Below are 24,666 nucleotides of genomic sequence, written 5' to 3'. Positions count from 1 at the left end.
CTGATTAAAAAAACTGATGGAATCCATGCATTTCTGGCAGCAATGTGAAAAACTTAAGATCTTACAGTTAAAATAATTTATTAAATTAATAGGCTTTTTTTGCACTTTGGTACCAATAACTTCCTAGTAACTCTAGATTTGATAAAAACTTTTACCATTCTGCAATCCCCCTTGGATGCACATATTTTTAAAAAAGTTGGCCACCTACGTTCCTATGGATTTTTTTTATACCACAGGTGTTTCACATTTTGCATCGAAAAACAAATTTCAAAATTTTTTTAAAGAAAAGATGCAACAGTTTTACAATTTTTTAACTTCTTATGTAGTGAGCCAATTGTTTTAGAAAATTATAAAAATAAGAAATTTATAAAATTCATTCATTCGTGGTTGTGGTTAAAGAAAACGTAAGATGATGAAATTTAAAGTACACTGAACGAAAAAAAGCTAATATTTTCTAAACTGGTTGCGATGGAAACTTTTTCTATTCGGTTTCAGAACAGTTAAAAGTGCACCTAACAACCATTTCAGGCTTATCCATTTTCTACCGGACACCCTGTATAGAGCAAAGTTATTGATTTTGATATATCAACTATCGCACGGAGAAAAAGATCACCTAAAATTAAGCGGATTTCTACATGGTTTTTAGCGAAGATCCCTTCCGTCTTAAATTAAGCGAGAATCCACTTAATTTAAGATGATTTTCAACATAAATTAAGTGTTTAGCTTAATTTAAGACGGAAGCTAAAAATTCAAAGAAAAGGCCTTTTGTGAAATAAAATATAAATTCGTTCCATACAAATAAAAAAAAATCACCAATTTTTGTGGAACGCTGTAATTTTTCGCTTTACAAGAGTTAAAAATTCACGATTTTCCTTTTCCAATTAATTTATAAAAATTACGATGGTCCTCATTAGAAGCCTACTTCTCCTTTTAGGATTGGGCTAAAAAAGAAACCAAATTTTTGCTTTAATCATTTTTTTTTTAACAGTAATAAATGCCTTTATCTTTGGAATTCTGCCACCAAACCATGGTCAAACGATTTTCTAAAAAAAGTACGGCAGTTGCTTGGCCCAAACAAAAATTTTAACATTTTTCTTAAATTAAAATAAACTTTTAAAAATTTGTATAGGCAACGATAGGATATTCTCATACCAAACAATAATTTAGAATTTTGGCAAAAAGATAAGCAAATCTCTTTAAACCATTCAGCTTTTGCTTTAAATTTTTGTCTCTTTTAGTGCTGAAAACGCTTCTCGACAAAAGAACCGAATTCCTCTTAAAAATCTCTCGTCAAATTCCCTGCTCTTTTTTGAGCAAAAGTCCCGATATGATTACTTTTTATAAAGCTTTTTGTGTCCTTTTCTTCTGACTAAGTATATTTCAAATGTTAAACCAAATAATTTGTTATAAATGTGTCTCCGCGAACAAAACCAAGTAGATTTAGAGAAGATTTCCTCGTTATCTTAGATTATAAACTAGATTCTGAAAATTTCGTACAACATGGTGTATACTTACTTTTTTTAATGCATTTTACTTAACTGAACTAACAACGAAAAAATCTCGTAAGTTTTCTTAGCACTACTTAATTGTTTATATGTATGTACAATCTTTACCTATAAAATGTATGTATTATATATTTCTCTTTAAATGCATGTTATATTTATTTCTTTTCAACAAAACTAAAAATATTAACACTTAAAAAAGAACAAATTTTAAAACAATAATAAAAATAGCACTCAAAAACAATAAGTTTAAACTTTTTTTCCTTATATAAAAAAAGAAAACATAAAATTCTCACAGGGATTTCAGAATACAGCTTAGTCCTTGTCCAACATAAGTAAGTATTTTAATAATATAATTTGTATTGTCATGTTCTATATTGTGTACCTGGACTGCATGGATGTATAGCTGCATATAACTTGTGTTTAAAGCAAAGACTAAACCGTATTCCGAAATTCTACACAAAAAATACTATTATAATGGTATAGCATGCAATTAACATTATTATCCAACCACACTTTTGTTACCAAAAAAAATGTATGTACAAAAACAATATTTTAAATCAAAACAAAAAAAAAAAACTTTATTTAATAATTTTTTTTGTTATAACTTTTAAATTTAACAAATTTAATAATTTAATTAAAATTTTTGGGTTTTATATTTATTTTCAACGATATAACAAAATGATATATAAATATACATATATGTGTGTGTACATGTTTTTTAAAACTAACATCATCTAGTGAGGACTAAAATAAGAAAAGCTGAATACAAATTCAAAAGGTAAAATTTTATTTGAAAATGAAAGAAAACAAAAAAAAAAAGAATATGATTTTTCTTAATTCCTCTTCCTTCGACTTCTTTATTCAAATTTTTTTTTTTATGAATTTTTTTGAAATTCTTTTATTAATTTTTATTTGTTTGTTTGAATTTGATTATTTTTGTCTTTCTTATTTTTTTTTTGGGAAAAAAATACAATTTTTTTTAATAAATGCATGCAGCAACAGACAAAGATTGTTCAGCTTAACAGAAGATTGTCTTAACTTAAGGTATTAATTCTTACATTTCTACATAATTCTCAATGTAATCGGCTTTGCTTGCTATAAGGCAGAAAGTGACAGTAATGTGATATACCTACTTTAGTAGTCTTAGGTACAAGTTTTTTAAGTGGCGCCCAACGCGAGTGCGAGAACATGTTCAGCATTTTCAGTGGTATAAGTTCAAGTCTTTGAAATAAATAAACAAGGCTATTCGAATACATATTTATATAAGATAAATTTTCTGCATCTTTAACTGATCCGAAAGGGTAAAATGGCGCCCAACATTAGTAACTATTTTTGCAATTTCAACAATAGAACTTTTAGCTAAAAATGTGTAATAATATATCTCTTCCTTTATTCTTTGTTTAAATAATAACTGACGCACATTTAAAAAACATCTCTTTTGCACATGTTTTTAAAGAAAACAAAATAAATAAGTGGCGCCCAACGCGAGTTACACCCGAGGTTGGTTGTTACTGTGCTTGATTGGTGCAATTTTTGTTTATTACTTAACTTTAAACTTAATATAACTCATATTTTATTGATGCACTATCTAATTTTGGCAAGAATTTGCTCAAAATCGAACAATTTGATGCAAAAGTGGCGCCCAACAGAGGTAAATTTAATTTTAAATGATTTATTTTCGTCACAATTGCGTCATTGAATTGTTTTTTGGCGTTAAAATGTGTAAAAAATCTGCGATAAACCTAATTCTTTCATACAAATTAAAAAAAAATTCAAATAAAATGGCGCCCAACGTATGGTTACTTTTTTATATTAATTACTGTCGCTTTTCTAACCTTAATTTTCAGCTTGGCAACTGTATCCAAATTTCACTTGCTTTACTGCTTGACTCATTTTATTTCTATAAACATTCATTTACATACTCTACCTATTCATAGCATGGCCAACTAAACAAATTTAAACTAAAAAAAAACACACAACAATTCTTAAAAAAGAGAATGCAATTTGTGTTAATGCAGTTTTTTTTTTTTCTTCTATTCTTTGTGTTCATTTTTTGTACACTATTCTTTTATAGCTCTGTTGTGGAAAAAACTTCCGATGCCATATTATTAGCAGCCCAACGTGGCGATATAAATTTGGTAGTTAGCAATTTATACTATATTTTTTACTCTTTTTTTAATCTATACAAATCTACTATAATACTGTTCTATGTTCTAATTTTTTGTTTTTAATACAAAATATTTGTATTAAATATAACAATTATATAATTATGTGAATATTACACTTACAACACAATGTTTATTGTACTAACTAAATGTATGTCTTTGTTTTTTTTCGTATTTTTTTGTTTTGCATTTTAATTACAGTTACGTGCATTACATGAACAAGGATTCTCATTAAAATCAGAAGACACGACAGGACAAACTGCTTTACATATTGCATGCAAATTAAATCACAAAAACATTGTTAAATATATGATATCGTGTGCACCACATAATATTATAAATAAGACGGATACTATTAGGTAACTATAAATATTATTTATATGTTTTGATGTTGATGAGAAATATGTTATCGGATGTATACTTATTTATGTCGGACTGAGTCGGTGTGTATCGGTGTATTTTGTACATAAGATGTGCATCTTAAAAATGCATTATTATATATACATAATTATTATACAACCATTGTTTATAGTTCGTTAAGATGTTGAATTTAAATTTATTTTAGGAAAACGGGTTCGTTTAGCAAAATTCTTATTCCTCTCCAAAAATAAAACGTTAATTTTCAAAAAAAAATTAACTGATATCTGCTTTTATAAAAGTACTGTTTCTATTTAAACAATTCCTTCGCGAATATTGGTACCATTTTTTATTGCATAGGGAACTAGATGGTTTATTGCAAGTCCTTATAATAAGATTTGTATAGTAAGAATCATTTTGGAATTTGGTAATTGAAAAAAGTTCTTTCTTCTAAGCCTGAGTTTTGCTGTGCTTTCTTAGGGAAAACACTTGAGTTCCACAAGCTTACCTCAGTCTCTTCTTTGAAAATGAATATCTTTGAAACGATAGCTTATACAGAAAATATAACAGTCTGCAAAATTAAATTCAAAATAATTGACTAAAACTTCATGGTTCTAGACTAAAGTAAAAGGTGTAAATTTGTCTAAAAAGTTCCTGACAAATAGGTTAATCTTTACCGAGTTCACAAAATTTCTATTGGAGATAATCTTCAACAGCTGCCTTAATTCGGTCCATATTCCGCACATTGCGAGATTTAAAAAATTGCGCATTCGATCAAGTGCTCTCACGTTAAGATCCCAGACCTATTAGCATATCGTTATTCCATCTTAAAATACTATAGAATGACTGATTGATATTCATCAATTCGCGCGAATTTGTATTTGTACACCTCAAAATTGATTCTCCCGTGGGCAAAATTTTTTCCGCATGTGCACATGAAATAGATTCTAATCTGAGCAAAATTTTCGCTTTTCACCAATTGGTTGGGGTTGATTTGCTTTTGATCTTTGATCTTTGTGATCATTATATCTATGAGTTTCCAAATTGATCGTCTTTTGAGTAAAATTTTTTGGTGCGTGTTTTCTCTAAAAATGAAACTCGCGTCAATTTTTTTTAAATACCTACCTACTTCATCATATTATTTTCAAAAAAACTAATTTTATAAAAAAAAAATTTCAAATCTTATAATATTTTTATTTTTTAAATTAAGAGTTTCCACATTGAAAAATATTTCTTAAACACCTTTAAGGCACATCCCTTTTGAAAAAGGGAGTTCTGATTCACTTTTTTATGAATTTTTGACTCTCTTGGGTGGGTTTTAAGTTCACATTTAATTTGTGGACTTATAACCCACCCAAGTAAGTCAATAGTCCATTATGGACTTTTGTTCCGTGGACTTATGACTCTTCACCTTGTTATTCGCCTCAAAGCCTCCACTCTGTGGACAAAAAATTATGTTGACCATTCCTTATTTTTGAGTCGCAACAAAACTAATCTAACCAGCATTGTAAAGCGCTTGAAAAGCTGTTATCTCTGAAGAGACTGTACAGTACATTGGTTCTCTTATGTAGGTATTATTCTAGAATACTTATTTGCCTGAAAATATTTCCTGCAATTTAGCTTATTTTCTAACAACTTCTGCAGAAGTTACATGTATGGATGAGGAGGAAAAGGAAACCATTAAACGAAGTCGAAAAATTCCTTTCTGTGAATAGTTTTTCAATAACAACTGTTGACTTTGCAAATTATTTATTCTTATACTCTCATCAAAGTCATCAAAAATACTCCGAAAAACTCCAAATCTTTTAGAAGTTCAAGCCAAAGCAGCATTCAAATAAGTCTTCTTTAAATTCTCACTCACCATTATAGGGTAATGTACCTTTGCTAATGTTTGGCAAAGTGAATAACACAAATAATTGTTTTGATAGTTTTTTCCTCTTTTAACAAAGAGCAAAACTAGAACAAATTCGTTCAAGAGTTTTTATTGCTGATTTTGATTCCTTAGTATAAAAGAATACTCCAGCCAAAAGTGCTACTAAATCCATTGGTGCATTTCTGAGAAAACGGCAACACTGGTCGGTTTTCAGTTTTTTTGATCTAACTCGAAAACCAAGCCTAACTTTGAAATGGTTCAAAGACACTTTCCATAGCAAATTAAATTTTCTGTCATGGTAAGATGATTAAAAAATTTTAAAAATTATTTTTCACTGAAATTCTAACCTAAAATCAAAGAAAAGAAAGTTAAAAAATTGACGATTTTATTTTTTTTTTACTAAATCAAGGGGCATTTTGTGTATGTAGCTGTAGCCGGTACGTGCAAACTTTGTACTAATGAAATAAAGTAGAGGTAAAATCCTTTGATAATATGCAATTTTGAATTTTTTTTTTCAAGAAACAACTTAAATGTACCTATTCAAAAATTAGCACTTTTTCCAAATTTTTGACTTTTTTAGTTAAAAGCAAGTTTTTAAAACTCGATAAAATTGTATAAATTGGTAACTTTTAGACTTTTAAAGTAAACATACTTAGAGGGATTGATTTAATATAAACTAAATATGACAAACAAACAAATTTATTTGCATCCTTATGGGCTTGTGTGCAATTTTATGTATGTGCATTTTTATAAATACCGGATACATACACAAAATGCCCCTTGATTTCTTTTCTTTGATTTTAGGTTAGAATTTCAGTGAAAAATAATTTTTAAATTTTTTAATCATCTTACCATGACAGAAAATTTAATTTGCTATGAAAAGTGTCTTTGAACCATTTCAAAGTTAGGCTTGGTTTTCGAGTTAAATCAAAAAAACTGAAAACCGACCAGTGTTGCCGTTTTCTCAGAAATGCACCAATGGATTTAGTAGCACTTTTGGCTGGAGTATTCTTTTATGCCAAAGAATCATAATCAGCAATAAAAACTCTTGAACGAATTTGTTCCATTCAAAAGGGTCTATTCAATAGACTATAAATTAAATCAACGAATTCATAATTGATAAATGTAAAGTAATACATAAACGATGTAAATTCTTGAACAATTATATTAAGGCACAAATAGCATAGAATTACTTAAGGAAATATTCTAAAGCCCTTCTGACATCCTTCTTTAAGAAGGACTTCAGTTAATATTAAGTAGATGAAAGGCTCGAGTAAGTGGATTTAAGAAATTAAGAGAGAATCACTAGTAAAGAAAGAATAAAGATTGAATTATTATGTGTAATACCGAAATTATAATATTTTATGCTTATAGTGGGGAGCCTTAGAGCTCAGAAAAATATGTGAAATCGGTTTGAATAAATTAAAAAAAAAATTATAAGCTATAAACTTGATAGTACTCAAGTAATAAAGCTACGCATGAATGTTTTACTTATAATGGAAACCAAGATTCCAAAGAGTGCAAAAAAATGTAATGCTTTTAGGTATACATACAAAATGATTCTTATTAAAAAAAAAAAAAAAAATGAATGACAAATATTATAAGAAATAACAACGACATGAAATTGAAAAACTATAACTATAAAGTTTTTTTTTTATTCCATTTTTAGGGGAAGCACCGCTCTCCATGTGGCCGCTGCAAATAAACGCCGCGACATTTCTGTGATGTTAGTGGCGGCTGGTGCAAATCTATCATTGCGTGACGATCACGGTTGTACACCAATGATGATTGCATTCAATAACAACGCACGCGACATTGCCACTTATCTTGAAAGTAAGACTTTGCGATTATAAATTTACTATATCGCCCAGTCACTTAAAAAACATCACAAAACAAAACCAACAACAAAATAAAACAACCTTCAAAAGTTAAACATCTTTAAGTATTGCTATGCAAACAAAAAACAAAAATATTAAATCTAAATTTGTAGAAGCCTATATTTTCATGTAAAGCCTTAAAAAAGTTTGTCCCCGTCATTGATTTTTCCATTAATTATAATCTTATCTCATAGCACTTCCCACGTCATTTTTCTCATACATCACAATTATTTTTATGTGTAATGTCTTTTTTTTAATTATTGTATTTCATTTTCTATTTATGTGTTAATTTATTAACTAATTTTGATTTTTTTAAATATTTTTCTCCTTGCAAATGCATAACATTGGGAAAATGTATTAACACACACAAAAAAAAATTAAAATAAATAAAAAATAACATTCCAACTTTAAACAAAAAAATTTTGTTTAATTCTACTATATGTACTATATAAGGTCAAGAAAGATTTATGCATATGGACATACAAGAAAAAGTCTAATTAGTGTGTATATTTTCTATTCTGTTTAATTTATTTAATTTTTTGTTATAATTTATAAGTCTAATTTAAAAACAAAAAATAAGCAATTAAATTAAGGGTAAAAAGTTAAAAAAAATTAATATTATTCTAATTAATTATACTTATTGTATCTATCCAATTTAACAAAAAAAATAACAAACAAGCAAATAAAAAACAGAATATTAGATTTAATAAATAAAATATTATAAAATTTATAAATAATTCATAAATCTTAAATATAATTTCTTAAAAAATCAATTTAAAAAAAATTATTCCCTTATATACGATTTTTCATTAAAAAAAAAAAAATAAGTTTTCTAAAAAATCATAAATTTAACTAAAACAACATTGTGATACTCAATATGCAACTAAAAACTGAAATTAAGACAAATTTATTTATAAAAAAAAATGTGAGTCTCAATGCAGTTTAAAAAAAAATTACGAGAACCTTAAAAAAATAATCTCAAAATTATCGAACTTTCCGCTTTGGCCACTAAGAAGCTAAATGAAAAATTTTACTTTTTATTTTTAATTTATTTAGAATTTTGTATGATTTTTAAGTTTATTATTTCTTATGAGCAGCTTAGTAGAAGATGTTAAAATCTTCATTTTGTGAAGAAACCACTTTGGGAGATAAGATGTAACGAAAGGCAAACTAGAATAATTAATTTTGATCAAAAGACATTTTCCAAAAAAAAAAAATAAAGATTGGGATAAGTTCTGTATTTGAATTTCAACAAATATTTGGAACATATGAATTATCAAAGTTTTTAAGCCTGCAAATTTGGTTGCAGAAAATATTTTGTAGAAAATTGTATGTTTATTTTGTACTTGACAAAAAAGAGTTACAGAGCCTTATATTTTAGCTGCATCAATACATTGTGCTTTGTGCAATAATATTTTGTATTAATTTTTTTTTTTTTTAAATAAAGAAAAGATCTATTTTACTGGCACGTACAGACACTTCTTTCGTCACGAACGGACAGAAATTCCTTATTATGGTTTATATCGCATATATTAGATTGCCTCGTTTCTAGTAATAGCTTTAGATTATATTTGTGGAATATATCTTTGACGAACACAATCATTTGAACTCCAAACTTAAAGTAGATAAGTTAAAGAAATTTCACAAAAGTCAATAGGTATAGAATAGAAGGCTTTAGCAAGTAATCGGTTAGTCCCTTTTATAACAGAGTTTGTCAAGTCTAATAAAAAGATGGAACAAATATTTTCTTTCATAACTACTAGAGGAATGTTAAGTCTTTCTCCGTGTATAAGCCATGAAGGGCTGACCCTTTTCTAACCAATTCAAAACATCTTTGAACTGGCTCCCAGATGAGAGTGATATTTTGGTTGAAGTTTAGATCGGCGAGTTCATCACGACTTTGCTGGACCAATTTAGAAAACGTTGTGGCTTAATTTATGGCCTAAGTGGCCACCTGACTTGCACTACTTATAATAGCTATATTTCTTTGATTTGGATTTGGTTTGAGAATCTAACGTGTTTGTCTAATTGCCAGTGCCTCCGGAATTGATTTTTTTAGGAAGAAGGGTAGGGTAGGGTAGAGATAGGAATATTTTTCCGAGTTAAGAGACCTCCATTGAATCAGTAAATGCGAATGAAGTTCACTTATTGATCTCTTTCGCTGTTCCAACCCACCGGAACGTCAACGTTCAGATATGGTCGTTGATATAGGAGAGCCCTAAAGTAATAGATCATATCTTTATATTTTAAACCTTTGTTACAAGTATAAAAAAGTGGCCAAAAGAAAACTACTAAAAATTATTTAAATTTTAACATAAATTTAAGATTCTTACTTAAAAAAAGAAAAAAACACACATTAAAACCCTTAAAATAAACTTGAAGTTCTCACACTCTATCGATAAAAAAAAAGAAACAAACATAAATTCTAAATTAAATAACTTAAGAAATCTTCAAAATTGTATGCTTATATTTCGGTAATTTTTTTCATTTAAATAAATTACAAATACAACTTAAAATGCATATCAGCAATCATGTAAATAGTTTAAAACAAAAAAAAAAAAGAACTTTTTCTTCAAAAGAAATAAAACTCAATACTCAACGAAATCTAAAACTCATAACTAAATTTAAATTTAAATCTAAAATTAAATAAAGAAAATCAAAATTATAACCCTAAATAAAAAAAAAAAAACCTACATAAGAACTGTATAAATCTCAAAAACAAAAAAAAAATATTTTACCTAAATACAAAATTCTATCTTCGAAAATTCAAGTGATAAATGTTTTTTTTTTTTTGCGAAAGAAAAAAATATGTTAAATATAGAAAAACTAATAAGCAACTATGTATAAATATATTTTTTTACAAGACTTGAATAGAAATTAAAAAAAAAAATAAAACAAACAGAAAAGATTCATTAACAAATTAAAAATTGTATTCACTCACTAATAAAATAAATTTAAATACAAAATAAATTGAAAAAAAAAAATTGTTTAATTGTATTTAATTAAAAAACCAATAAATTTCAAATAATTTTTTCAAATATTTAAGCTGCATAAATTTAATAATTACTAAAGAAAAGAAAAAAAAAAACATTGGAATGAAGTCAATTATTAACAAAAAAAAAAATTAAACTAAATAACTAATTTAAAAAAAAAGAACTATTCAACTGCAATATTAATTTTAAATTAACAATCTCTTTAAACTTAAATAAAATAATAATCAAAGATTTGGTAGCTAAAACTGTGGTTTCATTAAATGCAATCACAGATAAGCATTAAGTATTGGTAATTATGTATGAATTAATTTATTAATTTAACTTAATGAATTAAAAAAAAAAAAAACCAAGATGCTATAAACAACAGAAAATAAAACAATTTATTGCATATTTAAAGCCCCGTAATGTGCAACAAATTGTTAAACAAAAAGTTGTTTAGAATTCTTGCGAATATTTTTGAATTTATTTTCAAATAAATATAAAAATATGTAAAGAACAAAAACTAAAAAAAACTTTCTTTTGAAACATTAATAAATGTTTAGCAAGTGACAATCCAATTCTCAAAGATATTACTCGTATTTTGTAAATAATTAAAAAACAAAAATTATCAAACAACTAAATTAAAATTAAATGAAATAATTCGTTTTTTAATAAAAAATAAAAGCAACGAATAAATTGATTCGAAAATATAATTAAATTTGATATTTCATTAAAATAAATTCTTACTTGATAATTAAATTTAATAAAAAACAAAAAAAAACAATATGATTGCATTCTAATTCTTAAAGCAATTTATTATAAAAATGAAAAGAAAATTTAAAAAATGATAAAGAAAAAACATTTTTGGAAAAACAAAAGAATCTTAGATAGAAAAGTAATAAATAATTTATATTACTATTTGAAGAAATGTAAACACCGGGTCCAAGGAAAATACCCATACCATATTTAAAAAAAAAAAAAAATTTAATTATTAAAATAATAGAAACACAAAGTATCTCGACGCGTCCCGATTTATATTAAAATATTTTTTTGTTTTATTTTAAATTTGTACCCACATTTTGTATCGTTTTAAGAATACATAAATAAAATTCATTAAAATAATATTTACATCTATTCTTCGTTTTATTATAGTTAAATAAAAAACAAAAACAATACGCGAATAATGATTTTTTTTATATAATTTTCCATCTTATTTAACAATAACAACAACAACAACAAAAAAAATCTATACTGAAACGAAAGTCTTATGAATTTTAGCTATATAAGTGTAAATTTAAACAAAAAATCCAATGTAAATATATTTATATCTTTTAATTACTAATAAAATATTTATTAATAAAAATAAAAAAAATATTAAATAAAATCTTTTGTACTTGAATTTTTTTTTTAATAAATTGAATTATTTGATTTAATGTTTTTTTTTTTTAAAGCTGTACGATTTTAAGCTCTAAATTTTGTATCTACATGATTTTTTATTTACTTTTTATTTTAAATCTTCCGTGCATATTTTGTTTTCACGTTTACTGCAGTATTTAACTTTTTGAAACATCTTAAAAATTGTAACGCACTGAGGAAGTGAAACTTATGAGAAAAATGCAAATCCGAGTCTCACTAACTTGCTCTTTGACTTCAAATCTATTAAATTTTAACTTTTTTTGGAACGATAAAGAAGGACACAGCTTAGTTTTATTTATTTAGAAAATATATTAAAAATCGTTACAGCTTGATAACGCTAGATAAAGCTATTTTATCAAAAAAATCGTTAAATTTTAAGTAGGTAAGCCACTTAAAAATTAAAAACATCGTTTTATAAAAAAAATTGTTTATCAAAAGAGATCAAAATCGTAAGAGCCGTTTTCTGAGTTTTTAAGTTAGAATTTATGAAAAAAAAAAAAAAAACAAGTTTCAAAATTCCATAAACATTTATCTGAACCAAATTTAAAGAAAATGTATTCATCCGTGGAATTTTGTACAAATGGACGCCCAAAATAACTTGTTTTTTGACACGATACCAATGCCTGCCCAACAAACACTTAAAAATAGCGTATTTATTGTGATTTTATGATTTTCACATTGAAAACAATCCACCTGTAACGTTTTTGTTCGCCCGGAATTTTAAAAGCTTTTGAGAGTTTAGCAATGCAAGCTCTACTTTGAAAAAAGATTGTCCTGCATTTGGCCCGCAATAAGTTTCTCTTCCGAATTTTACAAAGTGAAATTCAATTTTCCCGGGTAGTATCTAGTTATCTTGAAACTCACAATATAGGGTTGATTGCAAACTTCGATTTACATTTTCTCGTTTCTTGTTCACCTCCAGAACTTAAAAAAAAACGGTTTTTGAGTCTCGGGTAAAAATACCGTGACTAGATGATTCCGAGATAAGTTTTGCATGGTAAGTCTACACGTAAAAGGCTTCTCAGTTCATTCGAAACAAAAAAAATAGTCTACATAACATCTTTGAGATAGGAATTCACAATAGTTAATAGTTCGGAGTTTTGTATCCGTAAGATGGCTCTCATATCTTCAACTTATGATATGAATCGCCAGTTTAATGTGTAAGCATTGTCTACATTATGCCAATTAACACTGTTTTCGTTTTTTTCTGTCCAGCAGCAGCTTGAAGCTTATTTCTGTAAAATTGGTAGTACCACATGAAAGATGGAATACTGTCATTTACTCAATCTACCACTTACTTAACTTTGAAATTAGAACTTATTGTTAGGGACAACTATATCGGTTAAATATTAGTCCAGTGCATTTATGATGTTCATATATGGGCGACCCAGCAGTTTGTACCACCCCCAATTTTTTTTTTGCTCATTCGATAGAGCATTGCCCTACTAACAATTTTGCTTCTATAATGCTTACAGAAGCAACAATTGCATCTGTAAAGCTTTATAGAACCAAAATTGTTTGTCGGGTGGCTGAATATCATAACCCTGATTTTTCGCACTCGCGAAATTCATCTTTCGGCCGGCATCTTGGATTTTATTTTTTGTTGAATATCTCGATTTCTATTTATCCTACATAAAAATTGTGCATACAAGAAACGTAGGCAATTAAATTTCGCGTCTTTTATGTTAAGAACACTTTTTCGATATTCTGAATATTAAAAAAGTTACAAGCCAACAAAGTAAAAAAAAAAACAGAAAAAAGTGACAATTTTAAAGTTTTGAGCACTTTTTATCAAAATTATTAGTTTACATGTGTGCTAGTTTTTATTATACGGGGATTTCTCAATCTTTTCATCTAGGTCGATAACATGTAGTTGGTTTGAATTTTCTGTCGGACAATAAGTGAAATAATTTTGTTTAACAAAACAGGATATGCCTCCATTCCTGAAATCAAAGATGTACAGACAAAATCAAAACAAAAATTCACTTATACATCGAATTGTAACATGAAATGTAGTGCCTCCACAAAACATTTCATGAAAATTCACTGAATACAAAGTTTTTGTGTTTGACCGCCTTTATAACAAATAATAATAATTTTTATATAATTATTTAACTCTTTTATTTTTCGTTATAGGAGTCTTTTTATTCGTGTTTGTGTGGAAACAAAGCCATAAATGGTCTTCGTTTTAACATCTTACTCTTCAACTGCTTTTTATGTGTTAAATTTTGTTTGCTAATATTTTTTTCTTAGAGCTTTCTCACTATCTTTATAAACTTTCAAACTAGTTATTTTATAAAAAAAAAAAAAAAACAGTTGAATTCCCAAAGGCAGTACAATTTTGCACTACTTCTTTTTTATATGCCTCGCTAAAAATTATCTAAAAAACATCAATTCCTTGCATAAGATTTGTTTTGTGACGCAAATTAGTACTGCATTTGGGAGTCCAGTCAGAAATAATTTGCAAATTTTTAATAACAAAAAAACAATCTGCTTAGTCATAAGTATACTTACATATACATAAAAGTCTGAATCTAAAAAAAAAACACTATTTTATTAGAAAACTAAAAAATGTAAATAAAAAAAAAATATTAATATTTTAAATTCATTGCTTAGTGAAAACTTAAATGTAATGACAAAGAAAAACTTGAAAAAATAAGTGCATTTTTCTAGATTTCCATAACCTCAATGTGTTTGTTAGTATATTTATTTTTTAATATAATTTTTTTTGAATGTAGTTATTAAATTAGCTTTTAATATTGAATAATAATAAAAAAAAAATTAAAATAGTTCACCAAAATTAAATAAAGTAAGACTATTAAATGCACTGCAAGCACTGAGGATTTGATTGAATTAAAATTGAAAAAAAAAAAAACAATTGAACAAAAAAACATAACATTAAGCATAAAAAGGGTATTTTTAATATTACTTATATAATTATTTTGTTTATTTGTTTTAAAATATTGACAAACATTTCAATTTCAAAAACAATACGACCAAAACGAAAAATTCCAGTTGATTACAATACTGCAATCAATCGATATAATATTTTTCTTCTTTTAATTTAACTACCAATGTGAAGTAAATAAAAATTAATATTTAAAAATTAATATTTAATTTTTATAATTAAGTTTTTGAATTGGAACTGAGTAATAAGTAAAAATATTTTATGTAAATATGAACAGTGAATAAAAAAATATAAATTTTTTTTGTAATATAAATTTAAGATTTACTAAAAAAATATTTCAAGTATTTAAAATTAATTAAAAAAAAAAAATTTTAAAAAAGTTAAAATAAAAATCTTCAAATTTTAATCTACCAAAAGTGTTTTTTATTGAAAAAAAAATTAATTTGGAAATGACAATCAAAGATGGTTTGTTTTCGTGAGCTGCCCGACAAACAATTTTGGTTCTATAAAGCTTTACAGGTGCAATTGTTGCTTCTGTAAAGCATTATAGAAGCAAAATTATTAGTAGGGTGCAGCTGTAAGGCACTCTGGGTCTCTCCGAACTCGCCTTGAAGATTTACGGAGATAACCGTAAATCAAATTTTATTTTTAACTTTACAAGTCAAAATAGGAGGATAAATTTAAATGGCAACAACAACAATTTTCTCAATAAATTTTACCAATATTAACCGCGCTCGGTTAAGCGAGGCTTTAGTTCTTTTCTCTCTTTTAATTTTTTCTATTTTGTTTTTTCTAAACTCCATTTTTGGACCTTCGACTGCTTTTTCTGTTGTTCTCAAATGGTAAAAAATTTGTTTTAAAATAACAAAAACACATTTTTTTAACTTTCACATGGCCTGGTCGGGAAGCGATCCCACGTATGTACGTGATCATACCAGCCCAGTATTCTTTCCGTAAAACATGCTCAAACATTAAAGATATGTGTGGAAAATAGTGAAATGCTTGATACCACGCATTCGAAAAAAATTGTGCATAAACACTTGTACAAGCGATTGAAGTTATACTTCTCACTCACAGAAATTTACTTAGTCTTACTATAAAAACAAAACTGTTTTACAATTACGAGCACCAGATGGTGCTACTTGCTAATCCCTTTTTACATTTATTTTCACATAGTTAATTTTAATACCCCAACGCCGCAGATGAAGTATAACTCAAAAGAAAAAAAAAACAAGAAACCTCTTAGAACAGGTTTTAACGAGGCCTCGTAAACTAAATAAATAAAAACAAAAGTAACAAAACAAAACAAAAAAACAATGTACAATAAAACAAAAAAACAACATGTAAGTTTTTAAAAAATTACCAACTAAAAAATTATAAACAAAACATTTTCTTCATAATGTTAATTTAAGTTTAATAAAAATCCCTAAAGAAGTTATGAATAACGACGAAACGTTGGGTAAAAGATGAAATAAAGTTTTTTATTTGCACTAAAATCAATTTACCAAAATAGCCTGCATCATTGTATATATATATTTCCATAGTACTATCATGAAGTGAAACGATCTTAGGAACTCTAGTGGTGACTTAAAAAAGCAGAATTTGTATGAAAAAAATACGCTGAGCGCCACTTAAAAAAAGTGGCGAAATGAACTAATACTAAAATTCGACTTCATGATAGTACAAATATACCATCACTGGTTTTTAATCTAGTACAATTATAAATATACCCTCTAAAAATTTTAAATATATTTTGGCATCACTTTTCTCTTCATCAAATAACGGGTAGAGTATTTTTTATCTGCGACATCTTGGAATTTCTTATTTTCCGTTGTGTTATGTCTCTAACGTACTATTTTTTGTTTTTAAAAGAAATTTTGTTGGAAGTTATTTCAATTTTAATTCATAAATTACGCTTTTTATGTGTGTTTCACCTTAACTAAAATAATGTTGTACAATAATATGTATTATTTTCAAGCAAATCCGCAACCTCTTGTCCAACAACAGCATAATTTACCTCATCCGGAAGAACAGTATTTAGAACAGTCTAACAATGTTCAAACTCCATCAATTCCTTTACTTCCACCAACTTCAATGCCTCCGCCAACCCAATTACCTCCACCAATTCCATTAGCTCCTCCAAATCCACCCCCAATCCAACAAATGTATTCATTAATACAAACAAACGGTCGCAAAGTCTATGGTCCACCCGACGACTGGGTTGGCCCGGCTCCAAGTAGTGCCTGCGAATTGTACATTCGCCGCATCCCAAAGACCACAAGCGAACACAAGATCTTGGAACCATTCCTCCGATTTGGTAAAATCTATCAATTCCGAGTTCCCATTGACTTTGTCCAGGGAATCCGAGGTTACGCCTACGTCAGATACACAACCGAAGAAGATGCATGCTGCGCCATGGAAGTGCTTAACCACCACTTCATCGAACAAGGCAAAACCTTTGACATTGTGAATTCGTGCGAGAAATGTCGACTCTTTGTCAGCAACATTCCCAAACACTTGACCGAGGAAGAGATCGAATCGGAATTGAAGACGATCTTTCCTGCAATGCAACGAATTCATTCCAAAGGCGAAGTTAGAGGCAAAGACCAAAATCAGGGATATGTCTTTGTTAACTTTGCCACTCACAACGATGCTTTGGAAGCTAAAAAGCGCACTTGTCCGGGAATTATTCGACTCTGGGGCAATGACTTGAAGGTTGTTTGGGCCAATTCCGAAAGTGTGGATAACACATTATCCGTAAGATGCACATGAGTTTGTATGATTCTAAACTAAATGCTTATTATCTTTTAGAATAAAACACTTTTCGTTCGAAATGTCGATCTGAAGCTAAACAACCGCGATCTGATCGATGTGATCGTCAAGCATGTTCCCAGGACGACCATCAGAAAGATCTCCAAAGTCCGAACGAATGCTTTTGTTGACTTTACTTGCCGGCAAGCAGCCGAAACCGTAATGCAGAAATTGCAAGGGATCAAAGTTGGCGACCAGAAGTTCGTCATTGAGTGGGCAAAGCCATCGGCACAGTAAGTTTATACAATTCGCTGGCCGAGAATTATAAGGTTGTATTTTTTATGGAAACTCCTGCAGACATACAACCCTATAATTCTCATCCAGCTAATTGAATCGTTTATTTTCAAAACAAGTCGATTTGCTCAAAAAAAGTTTCTGACAACATTTTTCTGTATTTAACATGTTTGACCTATACCTACTTTAAATGGAAATATTATCCTTATATATCTATAGAGTTTGGTATTAACAGCATAAGTACATTTTTTTTTTTTTGTTTTTCGAAAATGAGTTAAGTATGCAGAACTATTTATAAAAATTCTATTTTCGTTTGGTCTTAGCAGCATAACTTTAGTTCCAAAGATATTCAATTGCCCAAACCACACTTAACTCCTTTTTCTAAAATTATGTTTGACCATAATGGCATAACTCTAACTTGTGCTGTTTTGACCAAGAAAAAATTCTGAAACTTTTAAATAAGTGTTTGGTAAAAATAGCACAACTCAGTTCCTTTGCTTTTTTGATCAATGACGGGAAATATTTTAATCGATTGATTTGTTTAAAAAAAAAAAAACAAAAGTAAATAGCGGTGTGTATGAAAAATTTAAGTTCTTAAAAAAAAACTAATCCCAATATTGTCACTAGGGACACAACTCAAAATAATCTTATTTTTGTTTGGTCAAAACAACATATCTCACCAAAAACATAATAAATACACTAAAAATTAAATTTTGTTTACCTTATTTGTGTAAATATTGTTATTTAAAAAAAAACTGCATCCCAATATATTTGTATTAAATAAAACTGGATTTGGAGGAATTTTTCTAACTTTAAAATGCATTTATCTCAAAACGACGATTTTGGACTTATGTTTTTAATACCAAACTCCATATAAATAAAATCATCCTTTTTTTGGGTGTAACAAAAATTATTCAAAATGGACTTATCATGTTTTGAAAATAATGGATTCAATTTCTAAAAACAAAAAAAAAATATTCTTCATTTAATGCAGTTCTCATATTTATAATTCTAAACTAAAACAAAAATGAGTAGGTACCGTACAGTTAAACACATTTTGAGCTTCTCAAGCGTTTTTTACTTTGTACTTTTTAAGATTGAAGTAGAGTTTCCAGGACAATCGTGTTAGTTCGTTTGTATGATAGAAATTAAACTTAAACTTATGAAATTGAAAACTAAAAGAGCAAATAGGCAGAATTTAAATAAAACGTGATATATTCTGATGTCTGGGTTCGATTCCTAAAACAAAATTTGTAGTCAGAAAATCTCACTTCAACTTTTTTAAAATCTTTTTTGTGTTAAGCCATTCAAACTTAAGGCCCTTGGTTTCCCTACTGGCTTTATTCAATGGATGGAATCTTATTCGGCTGACCGCGAATAGTCCTATTGAGATGTTCAATTTCAATCGGGGGTCCCTCAAGGCAGTCATCTAGGCCCCATTATCTTTATACTGTCAATCAATTATATAAAATCAGTGATTGAACAATCGGAACTTTTTACGTATGCAGATGATATGAAATTCGAATAATTTCTTCATCTAACGATGCCCTACATCTACCAAAGGACTTTTTTAATTGGTGTCAAAAAAATAACTTAGAACTAAATGTAGATAAATGCTAATCGATTTCATATTCCGGCAAACTTATCCAACTGTATTGTATCTAGAGTTACCTAGTGTAAACCTGCTAACTCCACATAAAAATGATTCCAAAAATTGATTAAAAATACAAAAAGCTTTCAAATCTTATCAATTCTTTTACATTTAATAGTATGCAATCCAAGGAATAACTTTATGCTGGCTTGAATTTATTCAAACATTTAGAAATATTTTATTTTTTAACAATTTTGTCACGAGTGTAAAAGTTGAGTTAGCAGGTTTACACTCTAAGCCAACGATATGTGATTTAAATGTTTTTTGTGATAACAAGCTCAGTTTCAAATCTCACTATAATAATATCGTTGCTAGAGCCAACTCTGCTTTAGATTTCGTCAAGCGCTGGTCTAAGGAGTTTTCGGACCCTTACGTAACAAAATCTTTATATACGACCTTTGCTAGAATATGCAAGCCAGACATGGTCCCTTTATCACGAAGTCGATATAAAAAGAATTGCAGGAATTCAACTTAGGTTCCTACGTTTTTCCCTTAATAAGAGGGCGTCCATGGTTTGATAACTAGAACTTACCGCGTCGAGAATTTCGTTCATCAAATTTTGTCAGGTATTGCAGACTCTCCTGCCCTTCTAGAATAAATGCTCCTTAGTAATAGACTCGAATTTAGCAAAACTCTATTTTAACAAAAAAAAAAAAAAAAAAATTAATGGTAATAAAGCATACATCTAACTTCTAGAAACTTAGAATTGGCTTAGAGGTATTTGACCTATAACTAAGTCGATTTTAAAATCATAGCACTTTTTTAATCTTACATGTGTGTTTTATTTTTTGTTTAAATCGAGCTTTGGCTAAATTTGGGTCTATTAATAAAGGCCATTGTCTTTAAGGGCCATTTGCTGAATCGAAACTTAAATAATTTATGTTGAACATAAACTCTTATTCACTACTTTTTCATCTGCGTAAACTGTCACATAAGGGTTTAAGTTAAATGCTAAAGTTTCTATTCAGCAAACGGCTCTAAAACAAGTAATAAGAATTTTAGAATTCAAAAAAACATTGATTTATTTATTTTAATTCATCTTAGAAGACAAACTGTAAAAAGAATTATTCAATTGATTTGTTAAATTTAAAATATTGTTTCTTATCTTGTTTTAGTCTATTGTAATTAAATTAAACTTTTAATTTTACAAGTCCAACTTAAATGTACTATAAATTAGACCCAGTCTTATTTGTACACCACAAATTGAAATTGGTTTCATTTCCTGACGATAAAAAATGTACTGAAAAAAAATTTGAAATCGGAAAATCTCGCGTCAACTTTTTAAAAATCTTTATTGTTTTAAGTCAAACGTCCATTCTTATTTTTTTTAAATAAATCAATTTGGTTTGATCTTCAGTTTTTGAAAAATTAGTTAAAAAAAAAAAAAAAAAAAAAAAAAAAAAAACAAAAAAACATTTAAAAAGTATTAACTCAATTAGAATTTAAGGCCAAATGATAAATGAAAACCATTATTATAAAGAGCTTATAAAAAAAAGTAAACGTAAAAAGAAGCATCACAATCATCTTTCCCCCTTATTAAAATTTGTTTAACAGAATTATTTTAATATTTAAAAATGGTATAATCTACAACTCTTTTGATGAAGAAAAATTATGTACATAACTGTCATAGGGACTGAGAAAAATACAAAAAATAAAACGACCTAACCTTAAAAGTATAGTCTTCTCCGAAAAACAGTGTATGCATAGGAAAAGATAATTATATTGTCTTGATTACATAACTGATTCGGCCAAGCCAATCGTTTGGGAGGTATAGACTGATTCGCGTTTTCAAAATAGCAGATTTCGCCAGGAGGGTGGTCCCGAAAATCAGGACTCAAGCTTTTCTAATACCCTTCTTTCAGATTTGAAAAACCAGCCTTTAGAGCACACACCCTTTTGAAAATGAATTTATTTGAGAATTGATAATCACATATGTAAAAGACGTAGTTATTTCTATTATTTCTTTTTTATTACTTGTAAATAATCGTTTTATCTTACAGACAATCTCTTCATCGCATGCGAAATTCAGATTTTGATGCCCTTCTACGACTTAAATGCATTGCAAACAATTGGTATATCCCAGTGATCATCTTCGGAACCTACTTTGAAAAGGTTAACATTCAATATGCTGCAGTTTTGTTACGCCGCGATGATTGTCCACTTCGTTTCATTATCGTCACTTTACTAACAAAAGAGCTCGTTGACATTCACGCTCGTCTCTGCGAGGTTGTTGTAACATTGATCGATAAAATTGGCGGATTTCCCGATTGCAATTATGTTTTCTGGGTTCAGAGAGATACCGCTCATTTGCGTAAGTTCATTAATATTTATTTGATTTTTCGTTTTTCTTTTATTTTATGTTTTTCTTTTTAGTTGGTGCAGTCAATCCTAATCCTCATATGGCATTTATTGCATCACATCGTGTTCCAAAAGAATTCAAACTCGATTTAATCGAAGTCATCGATCTAAGCTGGGCATGTGCCATGTTGTCAAAGGGAACTGAAAAACGACTCCTTCAGTTGTACCAGCAAAGTTTCCTAGTCCATGATCAATTCACATTCTTGACTGATTTTATTTTTACTCAACGAATCTTTGGAACAATCATGCCAAAGTACAGGAGCAAACCACCTCTAAAATATAATTTAAATGATTCACAAATTGTGTTGGCCCTGTGCTACCAAGTAACTGGTAGTAACTGCTCTTTCGCCGGCCGAGAATACAACCCTTGGGAACTGACTGCTCTAGATTGTGGTCACAATGGATTGCCATTCATGACTATGACACTCTTGCCACTCTCGCTGACTCAATCGAGATTTGCAACGCCATATGTTTTGCATCAAGTAATCTTTGGAGGCACAAGCTACTATTCTCCAGCACAGAGTATTATGGCTCCTCCTTTGTGGATATCGGGTGTTTCTTATTCCGAGTCCCTGAAGCAAATTCCTTCCGTACCCATGGTTTTGGGTAATTAAAACAAAACAGAGGAAAAGAAAAGAATTTATTTACAATATTTTTATTTATGTTTTAAATAATTTTTATTATTTTTTTTATGTTTATGTTGTTTCTTTTTTTTATTTATTTTGTTATTTTCTGGAAACAGAAGCATGAAGTCGTTATTTTATTTGCTGTTATTAGTTTTATACTATTTTTTTTTTACTGTATACTTTTAAGATGTTATTTTTGTGTCAAAAGGCTTGAAGTATAAATTTGAAATTACAAACCTTGCATAAGGCATAATGCATTGTCATGCCATACGGCATTTTTAAAACTAATTTTATTTATCATCCTTTAACTTAAGCTATATATTTTATTTTAAGTTCAACTGTTTGTTTATTTTTTAAGTTTTAATCAAAGGACATTTTATTTCATCAAAAACCATAACATACATTTTTTTAAAGATCATAATTAAACTGCACGAAGCACGGAATTTTTAAATCATACGTTATTTAACATTAAAAACACTCAATATTCATTGACTTAATTCACTTTAAGCATATTCATTTAATTAAGCTATAAAATCTAATCTTTCATTTTTGTTTATTTTTAAGATTTAAACTTATTTTATGCCCATTTTATAATCAAAACAAAATCGTCCATATTTGTAATGCCTTATATAATAAACATGTTTGAAGAGAAAGAAAAATAAATATACTATAGTATAATGGTTTCATAATTTTGCTGTTTTTGTTTAAAATTATGATTGAGCTGTTTAAAAGTTGATGTTTTGGTGTAGGAACATTTTGTAGGTGAAGTATTCATCGTCGACTTTGCTTCCAATGCGTATTTGGATTAGTGAAGCTCTTGACTCTGGTCCGTGTTGTTGTTTGTTGAAAAAAAAAGTTAGATGAATAGAACAATGAACAAGCACCAGCACATCTTAATTAAACACTTCCAATTAACCATTGCGCCATAGGGTACTACATTTGAAATTAAGAGACTAGAGAAAACCAAGGAGCTTTCCCTTCTAACAACACATTAGTCATCACGCTATTGGGTGTTATTGCCCTTTCTTCCCCACAACTTACTTGGGGAAATTTCTGTACTCAAATTAGGAAAACAAAATTATCCAAGATACTTATTTTCAGAATGAAATTCCTTGATTCCTAATAGAAAAGTTGCTTAAATGGGAAAGGATAAGGCTGATTTTGGCGTGTAAAGCCGGCATTTCGGTTGACCTTCAATTTATATAAAAGGTCATTTCCTCCCTGAACCCTACAAAATTACAAACGACAAGTAAATTGAATTTGAAAATATTATACATTTAATATTATTAAAATTGGGAAAATATAAACCCACACCGAATGAAAACTATAAAAGAACGAGACCATTCATATAATAGTTCAGTCTATCCGTGGCTGCCGACGAGTCAGCATCGAAGAAGAGGACCAGGAAATTGGTGAGTATCCTACTGACTGTGTCGCGTTGTGTCGCATTGTGTCGCGTGGTGTCGCGTCGTGTCGCGTGGTGTCGCGTCGTGTCATGTTGTGTCGCGTTAAGTCGCGTCGTGTAGCGTGCATGCTCGGGACATCTTCGGGACATGCTCGGGACATCTTCGGGACATATTCGGGACATCTTCGGGATATCTTCGGGACATCTTCGGGACATGCTCGGGACATCTTCGGGACATGCTCGGGACATCTTCGGGACACGCTCGGGACATCTTCGGGACATCTTCGGGACAGCTTCGGGACACCTTCGGGACATCTTCGGGACATGCTTGGGACATCTTCGGGACACGCTCGGGACATCTTCGGGACATTTCGGGACACCTTCGGGACATCTTCGGGACATGCTCGGGACATATTCGGGACATCTTCGGGACATGCTGGGGAAATCTTCGGGACATGCTCGGGACATCTTCGGGATACCTTCGGGACATCTTCGGGACATGCTCGGG

At 28.8% G+C, this 24,666-nt stretch overlaps 2 protein-coding genes across 3 annotated transcripts in view; both read left to right on the top strand.

The window, feature by feature from the left end:
- Positions 1-8,360, top strand: part of LOC129910120 (eye-specific diacylglycerol kinase) — a 253,315-nt gene extending 244,955 nt beyond the window's left edge. The window contains exons 14-19 of one of the 2 annotated variants that reach the window (XM_055987386.1): positions 2,244-2,283; positions 2,502-2,549; positions 3,580-3,643; positions 3,872-4,029; positions 7,570-7,733; positions 8,231-8,360. In XM_055987386.1, coding sequence (XP_055843361.1) covers positions 2,244-2,283; positions 2,502-2,549; positions 3,580-3,643; positions 3,872-4,029; positions 7,570-7,733; positions 8,231-8,274 — 518 coding nt within the window. In that variant the 3' untranslated portion in view covers positions 8,275-8,360. Of the gene's footprint in view, positions 1-2,243; positions 2,284-2,501; positions 2,550-3,579; positions 3,644-3,871; positions 4,030-7,569; positions 7,871-8,230 lie in introns of those variants that run through there. The other variant, XM_055987388.1, reaches the window with a different exon arrangement.
- Positions 8,361-16,896: 8,536 nt separating this feature from the next.
- LOC129910207 (uncharacterized) lies at positions 16,897-23,349 on the top strand. Its single transcript, XM_055987485.1, has 4 exons — positions 16,897-17,830; positions 17,885-18,117; positions 21,770-22,080; positions 22,143-23,349. Exons 1-4 carry the CDS (start codon positions 17,021-17,023, stop codon positions 22,739-22,741), a joined length of 1,953 nt encoding a protein of 650 aa, XP_055843460.1. The 5' UTR covers positions 16,897-17,020; the 3' UTR covers positions 22,742-23,349.
- Positions 23,350-24,666: the final 1,317 nt, after the last annotated feature.

Source organism: Episyrphus balteatus, chromosome 2 (genome assembly GCF_945859705.1).
Source record: "Episyrphus balteatus chromosome 2, idEpiBalt1.1, whole genome shotgun sequence".
Classification (NCBI taxonomy): Eukaryota; Metazoa; Arthropoda; class Insecta; order Diptera; family Syrphidae; genus Episyrphus; species Episyrphus balteatus.
This window is presented reverse-complemented; position numbering and strand designations above follow the sequence as displayed.